At 39.7% G+C, this 13718-nt stretch overlaps 1 protein-coding gene across 4 annotated transcripts in view; it reads right to left on the reverse strand.

Annotated features, from left to right (window-relative positions):
• The window catches only part of CDC14A (cell division cycle 14A), a 169613-nt gene that overhangs the window by 17345 nt on the left and 138550 nt on the right, over nucleotides 1-13718 (reverse strand). The window contains exons 12-15 of one of the 4 annotated variants that reach the window (XM_023191294.2): nucleotides 8430-8545; nucleotides 7308-7355; nucleotides 5122-5244; nucleotides 4089-4422 (exon numbers count right to left, since the gene is read on the reverse strand). In XM_023191294.2, coding sequence (XP_023047062.1) covers nucleotides 4089-4422; nucleotides 5122-5244; nucleotides 7308-7355; nucleotides 8430-8545 — 621 coding nt within the window. Of the gene's footprint in view, nucleotides 1-3895; nucleotides 4423-5121; nucleotides 5245-7307; nucleotides 7356-8429; nucleotides 8546-13718 lie in introns of those variants that run through there. The other 3 variants (XM_023191296.3, XM_023191293.3, XM_023191295.2) reach the window with 3 other exon arrangements.

Consider the following 13718-nt stretch of genomic DNA (forward strand, 5'->3'; position numbering starts at 1 on the left):
CGGGGAGGGTCTGCTACAAAGACCTGCTGCTGCTTACTTCCAGGGAGGGTGAGAGGGAGGAAAATGTTGTGTTGATAATTCTATTTATAAATGCTTTTCTTTACAATAAGATGATAAATTTAGGAGGGAGGAGAAGTGAAGTGGCAGCAACTGCCCACACAGACTATTTCTTAAATTCAATTATTTAAAAATCACTCTATTCTAGCCAGAAGAGGGACGAGGAGGTGGAGAAGTGAAAAGAAATAACAAAATATGGAATGAGACCCAAATCAAGTTATGTAAACATCATTAGGGGAGATTAACAATTGTCTAAAGAATGCCTCCATGGTTCTACCAGCAAAGAGGTAAACAAAAAAGTAGAACATTATTCTTGTCAAGCTACCAATGCTACTGGCATTCAGCTATAAGTGTGGATTATACAATACCTTTATGTATGTAATCTATTTACACAGTCATGTGTCACTTAATGACAAGGATACACTCTGAAACTGTATCCTTCGGCAATTTCATTGTTGTGTGCACATGACAGAGTGCACCTATACAAACCTAAGCCGTAGAGCCTGCTACACACCTGAGCTAAATGGTATAGCCTACTGCTTCTAGGCTGCAAACCTGTACAGCATGTTACTGTACCGAATACTGCAGGCGACTATAACATAACGGTAAGTATGTGTATCTAAACATACCTAAACACAGAAAATAAACAGTAAAAATGTGGTATGAAAGATCTAAAAATTGCACACCTGTAAAGGGCACTTACCATGGATAGAGCTTGCAGGACTGGAAGTTGCTCTGGGTGAGTCAGTGGGTGAGTGGTGACTGAATGTGAAGGCCCAGGACATTACCGAACACTACTGTAGACTTTATAAACGCTGTACACTTAAATACTATGCCAAATCTGTATTAAAAATTTTTCTTTCATCAATAGTCAATTAACCTTAGCTTACTGTAACATTTTTATTTTATAAACTTTTTAATTGTTTCAACTTTTGACTCTTTTGTAATAATACTTAGTTTACTATTGTTTAATTTTTTATCAACTCCCAATCGCTTGAAATTAACACTTAGTTTAAAATAAACATTGTATGTATAACTGTACAAAAATATTTTCTTCCTTTACATCCTTATCCTATTTTTTTATTTTAAATATTTTTAGTATTTACTTTCCAAATTTTTGTTTAAAATAAAGACACAAACACACACATCAGCCTGGGCCTACACCAGGTCAGGATCATCAATATCGCTGTCTTCCCCTCCACATCTTGTCCCACTGGAAGGTCTTAGGGGCAGTAACACACGGAGCTGTCATTTCTTTTCTTTTTTTTTTTTTTTTTTTGAGACAGAGTCTCACTCTGTCACCCAGGCTGGAGTGCAGTGGCGCAATCTCGGCTCACTGCAAGCTCTGCCTCCCGGGTTTACGCCATTCTCCTGCCTCAGCCTCCCGAGTAGCTGGGACTACAGGCGCCCGCCATCTCACCCGGCTAGTTTTTTGTATTTTTTAGTAGAGACGGGGTTTCACCGTGTAGGCCAGGATGGTCTCGATCTCCTGACCTCGTGATCCACCCGTCTCGGCCTCCCAAAGTGCTGGGATTACAGGCTTGAGCCACCGCGCCCGGCCGGAGCTGTCATTTCTAACAACAACGCCTTCTTCTGGAATACATCCTGAAGGACCTGCCTGAGGCTTACAGTTAACTTGTTTTTTTAATAAGGAGAAGGCGTATACTCTAAAATAATGATATAAAGTATAGTACAGTAAATACATAAGCCAGTAACAGGTATTTATTATCAAGTATTATGCACTGTACATAATTGTATTGCTAGACTTTTATATAGCTGCAGCACAGTAGGTCTGTTTATACCAGCATCACCACAAACACATGAGTACTGCAGTTATAACCCTACAAGGGCTACGACGTCACCAGGCAATAGGAATTTTTCAGCTCCGTTATAATCTTACGGGACCACCATTGTATATGTGGTCTGTTATTGACCAAAACATCATTAGGCAGCACATGACTGTATGATTATCTATATATCTCTAGCACTTTTTCTGAAAATGGAAAGATTTGCATTCTGATCCAAAAGAAGAGGCTGATCCACAGTCAGTATGTGAAAACGCTGACTGAGCTCAATGAATGCTGGAAAGTATATGATTTATACATATAGTTAGGAAAATGTAAATATATTATCTTTTTATATCTAATCCTTAGTTTCATGGATTTAAGTTTTTATGATACCTATACACCCAATTTACATAGTGGGATCAGAATCAGATTAAGGGGTAGATGGCTGGCAGTTTCCTGGGACCCTAATCTGTAAAGGAATCTAAACTAATGCCAAGGCCAAGCACGGGGGCTCATGCCTGTAAAATTGGACAGGGAAAATCAGATATGCTAGGTTCCTCTTTCAGAATGGGCTGAGAGTGGACAGAGTGGGAATAAATTTTAAAAGAGGTCTGAGGTAGGGATAGGAGTGGTAATGAATCTAATGCACCCAAACATGAACACACACACACACATAAACACACACACACACTTAAACACACACACTACATTCTCATGTTAGAAAACATCCTCATCCTCATGGTTTCTTTTTCCTTTTTTTTTTTTTTTTTTGAGACAGTCTCGCTCTGTCACCCAGGCTGAAGTACTGTGGCGCGATCTTGGCTCACTGCAGCCTCTGCCTCCTGGGTTCTAAGGGATCCTCCTTCCTCAGTTTTCTGAATAGCTGGGATTATAGGCGCGCACCACCACACCCCATTGATTTCGAGTTTTTAGCAGAGACGGGGTTTCACCATGTTGGCCAGGCTGGTCTCGAACTCCTGACCTCAGGTGATCCACCAGCCTTGGCCTCCCAAAGTGCTGGGATTATAGGCATGAGCCACTGCTCCTGGCCCATCCTCATGGTTTCTAAACTGCCAACTAAAGAAAGTGTATGTCATTAAGGACGAACCATGGGGCTCCTGTTTCGCTGAGTGGCCCATACGCAGCACACTGCCACCAGCACCTTTCCTCCTCCCCGCTTCTCTACAGAAGCAACCACTCCCTAGATGATGGCTGAGGAAATGTTTCAAGAATAGAGAGTGTGAAGGGATGCCAGGCCAGAGCCTTCCAAGACACCCAGGGCTTGCTCAAGCCCTGAGTACAATCAGTGTTGCAAACCATGCTTCGTATTTCCTTAATACACAGCATTGATTTCTGCTTCCTATTTGTCCTTGTTACTCTCAAGTCAAAACTCACATTCCTATAGATCTCAATACCCCTAGAGGCAATCAAAACAGGTGATGAAAGTAATTTATAATAGCAGTTAACCAACAGAGTTTACCTTACCAGGTATTGTTGATTGTTAAAGAGAGCTTGGTAACCTAAATAGAGATCTCACCGGTAAGATGTGTTTGGAGGTCTTCCCACCTTTCTCTAGAAGAGTGCTGGCTACTTTTAAACACCTTCCTGATACTCTGCTTGCTCCTCCACTTGCATCCCAGGTACCTACCTATAAGCCCTTCTTAGAAACATCTTCCACTTGCCGCTTATTTTATTCTGGGTCAGTTCCTTGCAGGAAGTGAAATATTCAAGGGCCTAATGCTTAGTTCTAGGAAGATAGTGTTCATTCAGTACCTTCCACATGTCAATACTCCAAAATTCATTCACTGATAAATGATGTGAAAAAAGCCATAATTTCCCAAACCAGCACGCCCCCAGCAAATGCTATCCACTGTATGAATCAGCTCCTGGCTTAGCTACAGATATTCAGAGTGATTGGAAACATAACTGAAAAGTAACTGAAGTCAACAATGTCCATAATCAAAAGAACGAAAGCTATTTCCCTTTTAAGAGAAACTACTTATAAAGGAGTGCAGGGTAGGAAGGAAAAGAAGGAAGAAAACCCAGTTGAAACGTGGCGTTTACTTGCAGAGGAGCTAGCAGAATGTAGTGCATAGACAGTTTCACAGCACAGAGGGAAGGCATCGCTCAGAAGGCTTCCTTGGCGCTATTAAATTTCTTTGGTGGCAGCCTTGGCTGGGAAGGCAAGGCACAGAAGTTGCATTCAGGGTTCTGAGGACCAGGAGGTGGTGTCTGCGAACTTACAGGGATAGAACGGCTCAGGAATCTCGCTGAAGAAGAAGAAAGTCCAGTGTAGGAGGGTCGGAGGATGGTGGTGTGCTCCTCTGTCTTGGCGCTGTGGGGGCCTGGGCGGCTGTTCAGGTTGCCCCCATTGCTGCTGCTGCTTCTGTTGTACTGATTGTTGTTGAGCTCAGGGTAATTTCTGGTAGTCGGCTGGGAGCTGCCATTCAAGAGGTTGGTAAACGGGCTGGCTGTGAAGCCTGCCTTAGAGGATGAGGAGGTCTTTTTGTTTTCTGGATCATCTGTTGCAGCATTCAAGTTCCCTAGAGAACTGGCTAGCCGGGAGTTTATGGAAAAGCTGAATGGAAAACACAAGTGAGGAGGGAAAAAACAGACAACAGTGTACACTCACACAGAGCTCATGTTTCTAAAACATACTCATGACATTAGGGGAACATGATGAAGACAATACTGATCAATGTGAATGATGTCAAGATGGCTTCTTCACCACCCTTGGTGTTATGATAATATGTCGCCTTGACTTACACATATCAAGTTTCTTTGTCAAAAGCAGTTAACTAGGACCCAAGAAACTGGCTAAAACACTTTGATTACAGATCTTGAAACAGAACATCAGGGAGTTTTATTTACCCTGGGGTGGGAAGTAAAGGAAAAGGGCCATGTAAGGGGAGTACATATTCAATCATACGACTACATCAAACATCCCTAACCATTTTGGTTAGTTCTCCCCTGCCTATACATGTCAACTGAGAAATGACAATATCATTTGTATATGCAACTGAACTCCATTTTCTGGATCACACTAAGCCAGCTGCAGACTCACTAGAAGAAGAGCACGCTCTGCACCACTGCCTCCACAGCCTTGTCTCCTGCCTTCCAAGACAGGAACGGAAGCCCCAGAAGATCACAGGGTCTTCTGTGGTTTCTCCTCTTCTCCCTTATCCCCTGCTCTGACAAAACTGCAGCCAAACTCATTGCCTGCCGCAAGCTTCCTTTACCTCAAACCAGCACCTTGGAAGAGGGAGAGAAAAATTACCTTCTTACAGTGGCACCTGAAGACAAAGAAGTTCTGTTGATCCTCTTGGCTGTCGCTGAAGAGGACAGTGCCATTTTTGATGTCTTCAAGGTAGGTGCCGATCCTTGCAGGGATGAACTTAATCTTTGTGGAGAAAAATGGCAAAGTGTCACAATAAAGTAGTCTTATCTTAAACATTCAGCAACTAGCTAGGACAAGATAAATTAATCAATCTTAAAGATATCATGACAGGTCCTAATAGTGATGACAGCAGCAGCAGCCAACACTGACACAGCGCTAACTCTGCCAGGCACTGTTCTGCGAACCTTGAAGATGTCAGCTCAGCCTATCCTCACAACAACCCTATGAAGGAGCTAATATTACTGTCCTTACAAGTGAGGAAACAGAAACACAGAGGAAAAGTTCCTCATCCAGTCACTCAGTTAGTGAATAGCAGACCTGGGATTCAAACCCAGGAGTCAAAGTCCTGCTCTTAGCCATGATCCTGTCTTCCTGGGTCACTGCACTTTTTCGCCACTGGTATTCATTCCTCAGCACAACCTCAGATTCCATTTCTTATATTTCAAATCCATCCTCTCCTTTCTACCCTGCAACTACCCTAGGCGAGGCCATCTTTATTTCTTACCCTTGACTATGAGTGGTATCTTTTAATCTTTTTTCTAAACAATTCGAATTGTGAATAGCCTTCAGTGAATCATGTCACTTCACTGTTTAAATCATTTCATCTTTCCTCTGTGCCATAAGCCTATAGAAACTCTTTGGCTTGGCTTATGCAACCCCTCCAAAATCTGGACAGGTCCTTCTTTCCACACTTTTGCACTGGACATCTCTATTCCAGCTACATAAAAATGCCTTGAGTTCCCTGAATGGGTAGCGTCCACACATTTGTCCAGTGTGCACAGGCTATTTTCCCTGCCAGGGCATTTACTCATCTCCTTCCCATCCTTTACCTCTTATCTTCCATGTCCATTTGACCCACTCCTATCACACTTAGCCTTTAATGGTCCAATCAGCTGTTACCTCATCAAGCAAGCCTTCTCTGAGTTCCCAAGCAATATACGTTTCAACATATATTCTCATAGTAAATCATAGCTCTTATACCATATTGCATCATCTGATATTTGTCTATCTCCGTTACTTGATATAAGCTCCTTGAGGGCAAAGACTTCTCTCTCATTTCAATTCCCAGTGGCTAGCACAATGCTGGATTCTGAGCAGGTGCTCAATAAATATTTGCCAAGTGGACAAAAAGGAAAAACACCCAAATCTGGATAGCCAGGGCCCAGTCATAATCTGAATATCAAATCTATTTGATCCTAGATAAATCATTTAATGTAGCTGAACTCTGTTTTCCTCTCTGCTAGACAAAAGCTTATTCACTTGTAGACTCTCTCCTTCATTATCCACCCTCCAAACAGCAGCTTAAGCTCATGTTTTGCCTTCAAAATAAAATTCTACCAAGAAGCGATTTTTCTACAGGAAAAATTCTACCAAGAAGCAATTGAAGCTTCTCCGGAAGCTCCAGAAGCTTGAGCCCTCTTAGAACTGCCCTCACTAAACAGTCCTAAACCTAAGAATGAATAAGAACCAGCAGGTGAAGAGCTTCTTTCCCCTATTTCATCAACACTCTTGACCAAACATCTCTATTGCTCTCACCGAGTGCCACATCGGATCGTGGTACCACTCCAGGAGGTTTCAGGGGACATTTTTCCACAGAACAAAACTAGTGTTCCCTCTTCAAAAGGAAGGTAGAGAAGAAAATAAGACCAGAAAATAAAGGAGGGGAACAAATGCATGCTGATTGGGAAAAAACAGAGGGAGAGAGGACAAATAAAAATGGAAACAATTTAAGCTAGATCTATCACTAGATCGAAAGGAAAGATGCAGAGCACCTGTAGTTTCTGAGAGACCCCCACAATGGGCTAAGAGCACAAAATACATTGATGTCTCTACCACCACCACACAGCCCTGTGGGCATACCAGCAAAAAAAAAAAAAAAAAAAAAAAAAATATCCTTTTCATGGTAAGCATTAAAAATAAGGCATAAACAATATGGAAGAGAAAGGAAGCAATTTAAAAATCAAAAAGCTGTGTACAGTTGATTTTCATGTTTGAGACTTGGGAAACATGGCTAAAAGGAAGCATATATTTACAGGCTACTAGACATTGAACCTCATTGGCAGTACCTGAAAGGCTGGGACACTGCTCTTGGGTGTCCTTTTGCATCATCCGACCTGCGGAAATCAAAGACAGATGCTCACATATCACCAGGCCACACGTTTTCACAAAGACCACAAGGCACATCAAATGGTATCAAACCAGTAAAAATACTAAATTAGCAAAAGGGAGAAACCTTGCAAATGGATACTAGATTACCCAGAACCAGGCTGGCTATCCCCTTTTCTCATAATACTGCAGAAAATGATAACCTCATCTTTGAGCAATATGAACCTTTATTCCTTAGATCAGGAACTCGGTAAAGACCCAATCTGACTACAGTGCTACAGTTTCTCCCAGATTACACATGAAAACTAAATTCCCTGCGAATCTGTTTGGTGTTTGTCATACCGGCAAAACATCCTTCTGCTATGTGTGTCTCTTATTTATAAGTCAAAGAAATGTTGCTGCTTCCCATTATATTAATTTGCAGACTGGGGCCTTGCCACCCAGTATATTGAAATTTTTAAAAAAATGATATTTACAAATGTTTGCACCTTTTAATTCCAAAACCTTTTTTTAAACCCAATCTGAACTACCAGCAGGTTTCAAATGTTGTGATCAGAATGCAAGTCTCATCATTGATTCCGGTGAGTAGTTTGAGACTTCAAAGTCAAGATGGCTTATAACTTTACAGGCACAGGTAAGAATTGCTTATTCAATTTTCAAAAACAGAAGGTAAAGCTGAAGACTTAGCTTGGATTGCCAGAGACTGGCATACAATACTTTTCCATACACTATGAGTCAACACAAAAGCCTCAGCATACCTGTGAGGATCCAACACAGGACAAGAAACTCATTCACAGCAGAAGGGGAGAAATCCAAACGGAATTTGAAACAGTCCCAGAGATAACTGCTTTGCAGCTTAAGGTAGAATTCCAGAGACTGAGATGCAGCAGTTGCTTTTGGTAAACTTCTAAACTTTAGCTACTCCCAACAGTGATAAAATAATTAATAAACAACACGAAATAGTAAACTTAGTATTTGTAGAACAAAATTCAAAAGAGAAGATTACAGATTAAAGAGAAGATTAAATGTTCTATTCACAAAGGGAAGCACACTATGAATTGAAGTGTTTAAAACAGATCTACCTAAATGCACAGGATGGTGAGGTACGTGGCTGTCTCCGACTTTTTAAGGCACGTAGTTTGTCTCCCTGGGTTATACCATTTTTCCTTTCCACATCTTCATCATCTTCTAAGTTATTCTGGAAAAAAATACCCATTCCATAGAAAGGTCAAAATTTGGCTTTATATAGGTTTCTTAATAGATTACATATATAGATACATTTTATACAGATTATCTTAATAAAGATTAAGTCACTAGAGGTACTATGAATCAGCACTGTCAAAGTTTACACAAAAGAACACTCAACTATTTGCCAGTTCAACAGGCAACAAGTCAAATTCCAAATCAAAGAAGCATGGGAATAGATGTGGTAGAATATAAAAGGAGCTGTTTGTTACAATGGACCCCAACAGAGGAGATTCTCTCCTGCAGACACAATTGTGCGTTGGAATATAGCCTAGATACAGAAGGGCCCACAGATGCAGTACAAACATATTTTTAGATACTACCAGGAGCCATCACTGCAAATTCCATAACTTGTTTACAAAAATACAAGATAAAAACACTTTAGGATATCTATACAGTAAGTTTTTAACACAGTAATTAGATACTACCAGGAGCCATCACTGCAAATTCCATAACTTGTTTACAAAAATACAAGATAAAAACACTTTAGGATATCTATACAGTAAGTTTTTAACACAGTAATTATTTTAACACTATTAAAAGCACACAAGTTCTTTTCAGAAGGATTTAAAGGACCTCGTTCACTAGATCTTTCCTTCTGAAATAAGTCTTTATTGTTTGAAAAATAGAGGTATGAGGCTAGTCTCTTCAAATGCTAGTCTCTTCAACAGCGCTGATGTAGGGGGAGACACTGATACCCTTAATTTATCGATGAAGAAAGGACACACTCATGGAAGTTAGGAATACTGCCCAAGCTCCCATAAACTCTTAATGACCTTTGTATGACTTCAAAATTAGATTTCTCGTCCCAAGATGCAATGTTCTTTCTAAAATACACGCCACAGCACACTGTCATTGCACCAGTGAAGACTGTATTTTGCCTTTTTTCCTCAACTGAAAAATCAAAGTGCTTGGATTTGCTAAAATCCCTCCCAGCCCTAAAAGTCGCCTCCCTTATTTAAAACTAGAACTCTTGTTTGATGAAAAATATACTTCCATCAGTCACATTTGAGTCATTTCTGATCGCAATACCTCCTCACTCCCTGCCACCTATGTTGGGTTCCACAGGTAACCCTGGGACTCAGTAGGCATGTCCTGAGTAAAAAGACCAAATCTCACTATCACATCTCTGAGTTTAAAAAAGAAATAAAGAAATGCAAAGCACCAGGCCAGTGGGAAAGAAAGAATAAGGACAAAAGCCTCCTAGAGGCAATCCCTTAAAGAATGGGTACAAGTGACACAGCCCAAGACCCCAGGAAAAGTCCTGCCCAAGAAGAATACCAGCTCAATAGTCACAGGATCATGCAGTCTTCATGACAGAGGGTTCTCTTAGAGTCTCAAGTTGCACTTGTAAAAAACCTCCAGGAATCAGTTTTACCATTCAATTCTATTCATACAATCCCAATGGGGGAGGAACTTACTACCATCAAAGGAAGTCTGCAAGAGCAGGAATCAGGAAGGTCTGAAGGCTAGGCTTGCTAGTGGGATGGTGCACCTGAGAAGGTGGGTTTAGCTTCACCAGGCTGCAGTAAGCACTCAGCGTGCTGGGATGTTACCAGTTACTTAGCACAGAGTCAGAGTGTCCTGAATATGAGGTGAGGCCAAAAAGCATATAGGCCGTCATGAGAATGGCCAAGAAAGCTTCTAGGAGGAGCTGACAGAATCCTTACCACAATCAGTTTCATTGTCAACTGGGTGCTTTTGCAGGATTTTGAAAACCAGGAACGCTCATTGTTCCTCCAACTAGGAGGCTCTTTATGTTTCTCACTAGAAACACCTTCAGAATTCTAAATATAAAATGATTCTCAACCTGTAATTCTAAAATTCAACCTTTCAGGTAAGTGTAAAGGTAAAACAGATATAAAAATTTACTACCCATACAATCTTTCTGAGAAAACTATTACAGGATATGCTCTTCAGGAAAAAAGGAAAGATCACATGAGATCCAATAAAATTAGGGATCTAACTGAAGAATATGAAGAAGAGTTACAGAATCAGACTATATAGTTCTGATCCTAGGACTTCACACACACACACACACACACACACACACACACACACACACACACACGAGGGCTAAGAATAACCAGTCCAAGTTAGAAGGGAGAAATGTCTTCAGGAAGAGAATGGAATTAGAATGGAATTTTGCTGTGTTGAGATTTTGAAAAAATTTAAAATTGTTTGGCACGACTTTTTAAAGCATTATATTTTCCTAAATGCATAGAAAACTATGCAAATAAAAAAGGTAATTAAGTCTAGGACAAACAAAGAGAGTGTCAAAAAAGAAAACAGTCATAGTGTACTACTAAGCTCAACCATGAACAATATTTACATAGTAATAATGTGCACATTATTTGATCTAACAAGTATAGTTATATTGGGAGTGGTGGTGACAGTGAGACAGAAGAGCTGCATCATGTCTACAACAACCAGGAGGCAATAGGAAAATGTCCAAAATTGATCAATTAAAAAACAGCAACAATGTGCAAGGTATTTATAATAGAAAAATGGCACTAAAAATATTAGTATAATTTTCCTAGAGGTTTCCCCCTTTGGAAGTGGGTCCACAGATACAGAAAGGTGAGAGAGGAGACTGATATTTTTTGTTGCTAGAATTCAACACTAGTTGATATTTTTTAAGTTGTAATCATATATTGCTTGAAAAGAATAAAAGCATTTTAAAAGATATACAGTTAAACAGAAAATTAAATAACAGTACACTTTAAATTATAATTACTTTACATGTATTTTTCTCTCATTCTATTGTGAATTCTATTGTGAATCTTTCTCTCATTCTATTTTCTCTCATTCTATTGTGAATTCTATTGTGAATCTTAAAATCTAATCTTACAAATATTTCTGTAAATTATGATACATTTCAAAATCAGAAAACAGCAAAAATACTACAATACACAGCCATGCACTTAACTATCCAGATTCAACAGACTTTTACTTCCTCCCCTCAAGTTAACTTAAACACCCTCACAGGAGCCACCACATTGTCTGCAACGAGCCTCACGGGCCACCGTTCTCCCCCAGCTCCTCTCAGGCGAGCAGCTGAGGTGGTGATGACACGGGCAGGGGTGTTTTTTCTTAAAAAAAAAAAAAAGTATTTGGCTAGGCGTGTACTTTGGGAGGCCAAGGCAGGTGGATCACATGAGGCAAGGAGTTCAAGACCAGCCTGGCCCACAAAGTGAAACCGCATCTCTGCTAAAAATACAAAAATTAGCTGGGTGTGGTGGCACGTGCCTATAATCCCAGCTACTTGGGAGACTGAGGCATGAGAATCACTTGAACCCGGGAGGCAGAGGTTGGAATGAGCCGAGATCACACCACTGCACTCCAGCCTGGGCGATAGAGACTCTGTCTCAAAATAAATAAATAAATAAATAATATAGATATATAGATATATATAGAGAGAGAGACGCAGATATATTTATGATATATTTTTATGTATCATAAATATATATGCATTTACCATATATATGGAGATATGTTTACCATATGTTTGTCATTAGTAATAAAGTATAGGTAAACATGAAAAAATATTAAAATCACCTATATATTTACTATCAAAAGCAAAACACATTAACATTCTGGCACATAGTCTTCCAGAATTTTCCCTGCACTATATAAAACCCTCAACCTACTTCTTCCTTACAAAAAGAGGTTGTATTATATACATATGCTGCTTTGTAACTTTTTTAACTTACAAAACATATTGTGAAAGTTTTTCAGGGCACATTTTTTAAAATCTCTGTCATTTTATGGCTCCATAAAATTCCATTGTCTAGATATGCCTAATGTTATTATTTAACTGATACCCTAGGTTAGACTGTTCTCTTTCATCACTATAAACAGCCTCAACAAACATACTTTCATATATACCTGGTTTATGAACACTCTCTTATTATTGCCTTAAGACAAATTCATAGAAGTGGAATTCTTTCTAAAGTCATCTTCTACATGATCAAATTGCCCTCCAAAAAGGTTGTACCATTGTAAATTCCAACTAGCAATGTTTCAGAGCTTTTTATTCCCTAAACGTTTGTCAATAGTGCATACATTTTTAATACATTTGATAGGCATAAATAGCATTTCATCATTTAAATTTGTGTTTCTTCCATTTCTAGGGAAGTAGAACCTTTTTAACGTTTACCAGCCAGGAGGGTTCCCATATTGTTTTATTTGTGTACACGGTATTTTGGTGATTTGTAACAGTTCTTTATACCCACAAACCCCCTCATTTGTATATGTTGCATATATTTCCTCCCATTGATCATTGTGAGAATGAATTGGAGGTCAAGACTTGGGGGGGACATATTTAAGTGGTCATCATGAGAGATGATGGATTGGTTTAGGGTATGGGAAACTGCAGGGGAGCCCAGACTTGGGGAGAGGGAAGAAGGGGGAAAGATCCAGACAGGCAATACAGGTCTGAAAAAATTTACTAAAATGTAAACCGTATTATTTTTTGTCTAAACTAATCTTCTTTTATTTTGTCTCTGTGGCCATTGTACAAAAGTGTGGGGCATTTTTAGGACTATGAGAGATACAACATATAAACTATAAAATTCTCAGTGATTAATAAATAGCCTTCAAATTCAACAAAAATAGTTAACATTATTCAAAACATATTTACATTAAATTACAGAATTAAGAAACTAAAAAGCTATATGGAAAAGGACTTTGGCCTCCTGGAATACTGAATAAGATACACAGATATAAATATAACAAGCCTTATATTTATTAGGGGATTGATCCTATAAGATACACCAGGTCATAAGGGCCTGGAGGAGGAAAATGTTTATTAGCAAATGCAGTACAATATATTGTGTGGCACAAATCAATCTCATGAGTTGGTAGCCAGGGGAAAGTTTGAAAACTTTTCTCATCAGGTGCTGTTAGGCCTCCTTCCTTATACCAGATTCATTCTTCATGACAACTAAAGAACACATTCACAAATCACAAATGAGGAGAACCCACCCTGGGCCTCCATTCTGCCCTTAGGCTCCAGCCCCTCTCCCTACAAAATGCCAGGGCAGACTCCCTCTTGTCCTAAGCTGGTCCAGGAGAAGCAGATTCCCTGGAATCCGCTGAAAAGAAACAAAACCACATGGCTGATG

This window comes from Piliocolobus tephrosceles, chromosome 1, assembly GCF_002776525.5.
Source record: "Piliocolobus tephrosceles isolate RC106 chromosome 1, ASM277652v3, whole genome shotgun sequence".
NCBI lineage: Eukaryota > Metazoa > Chordata > Mammalia > Primates > Cercopithecidae > Piliocolobus > Piliocolobus tephrosceles.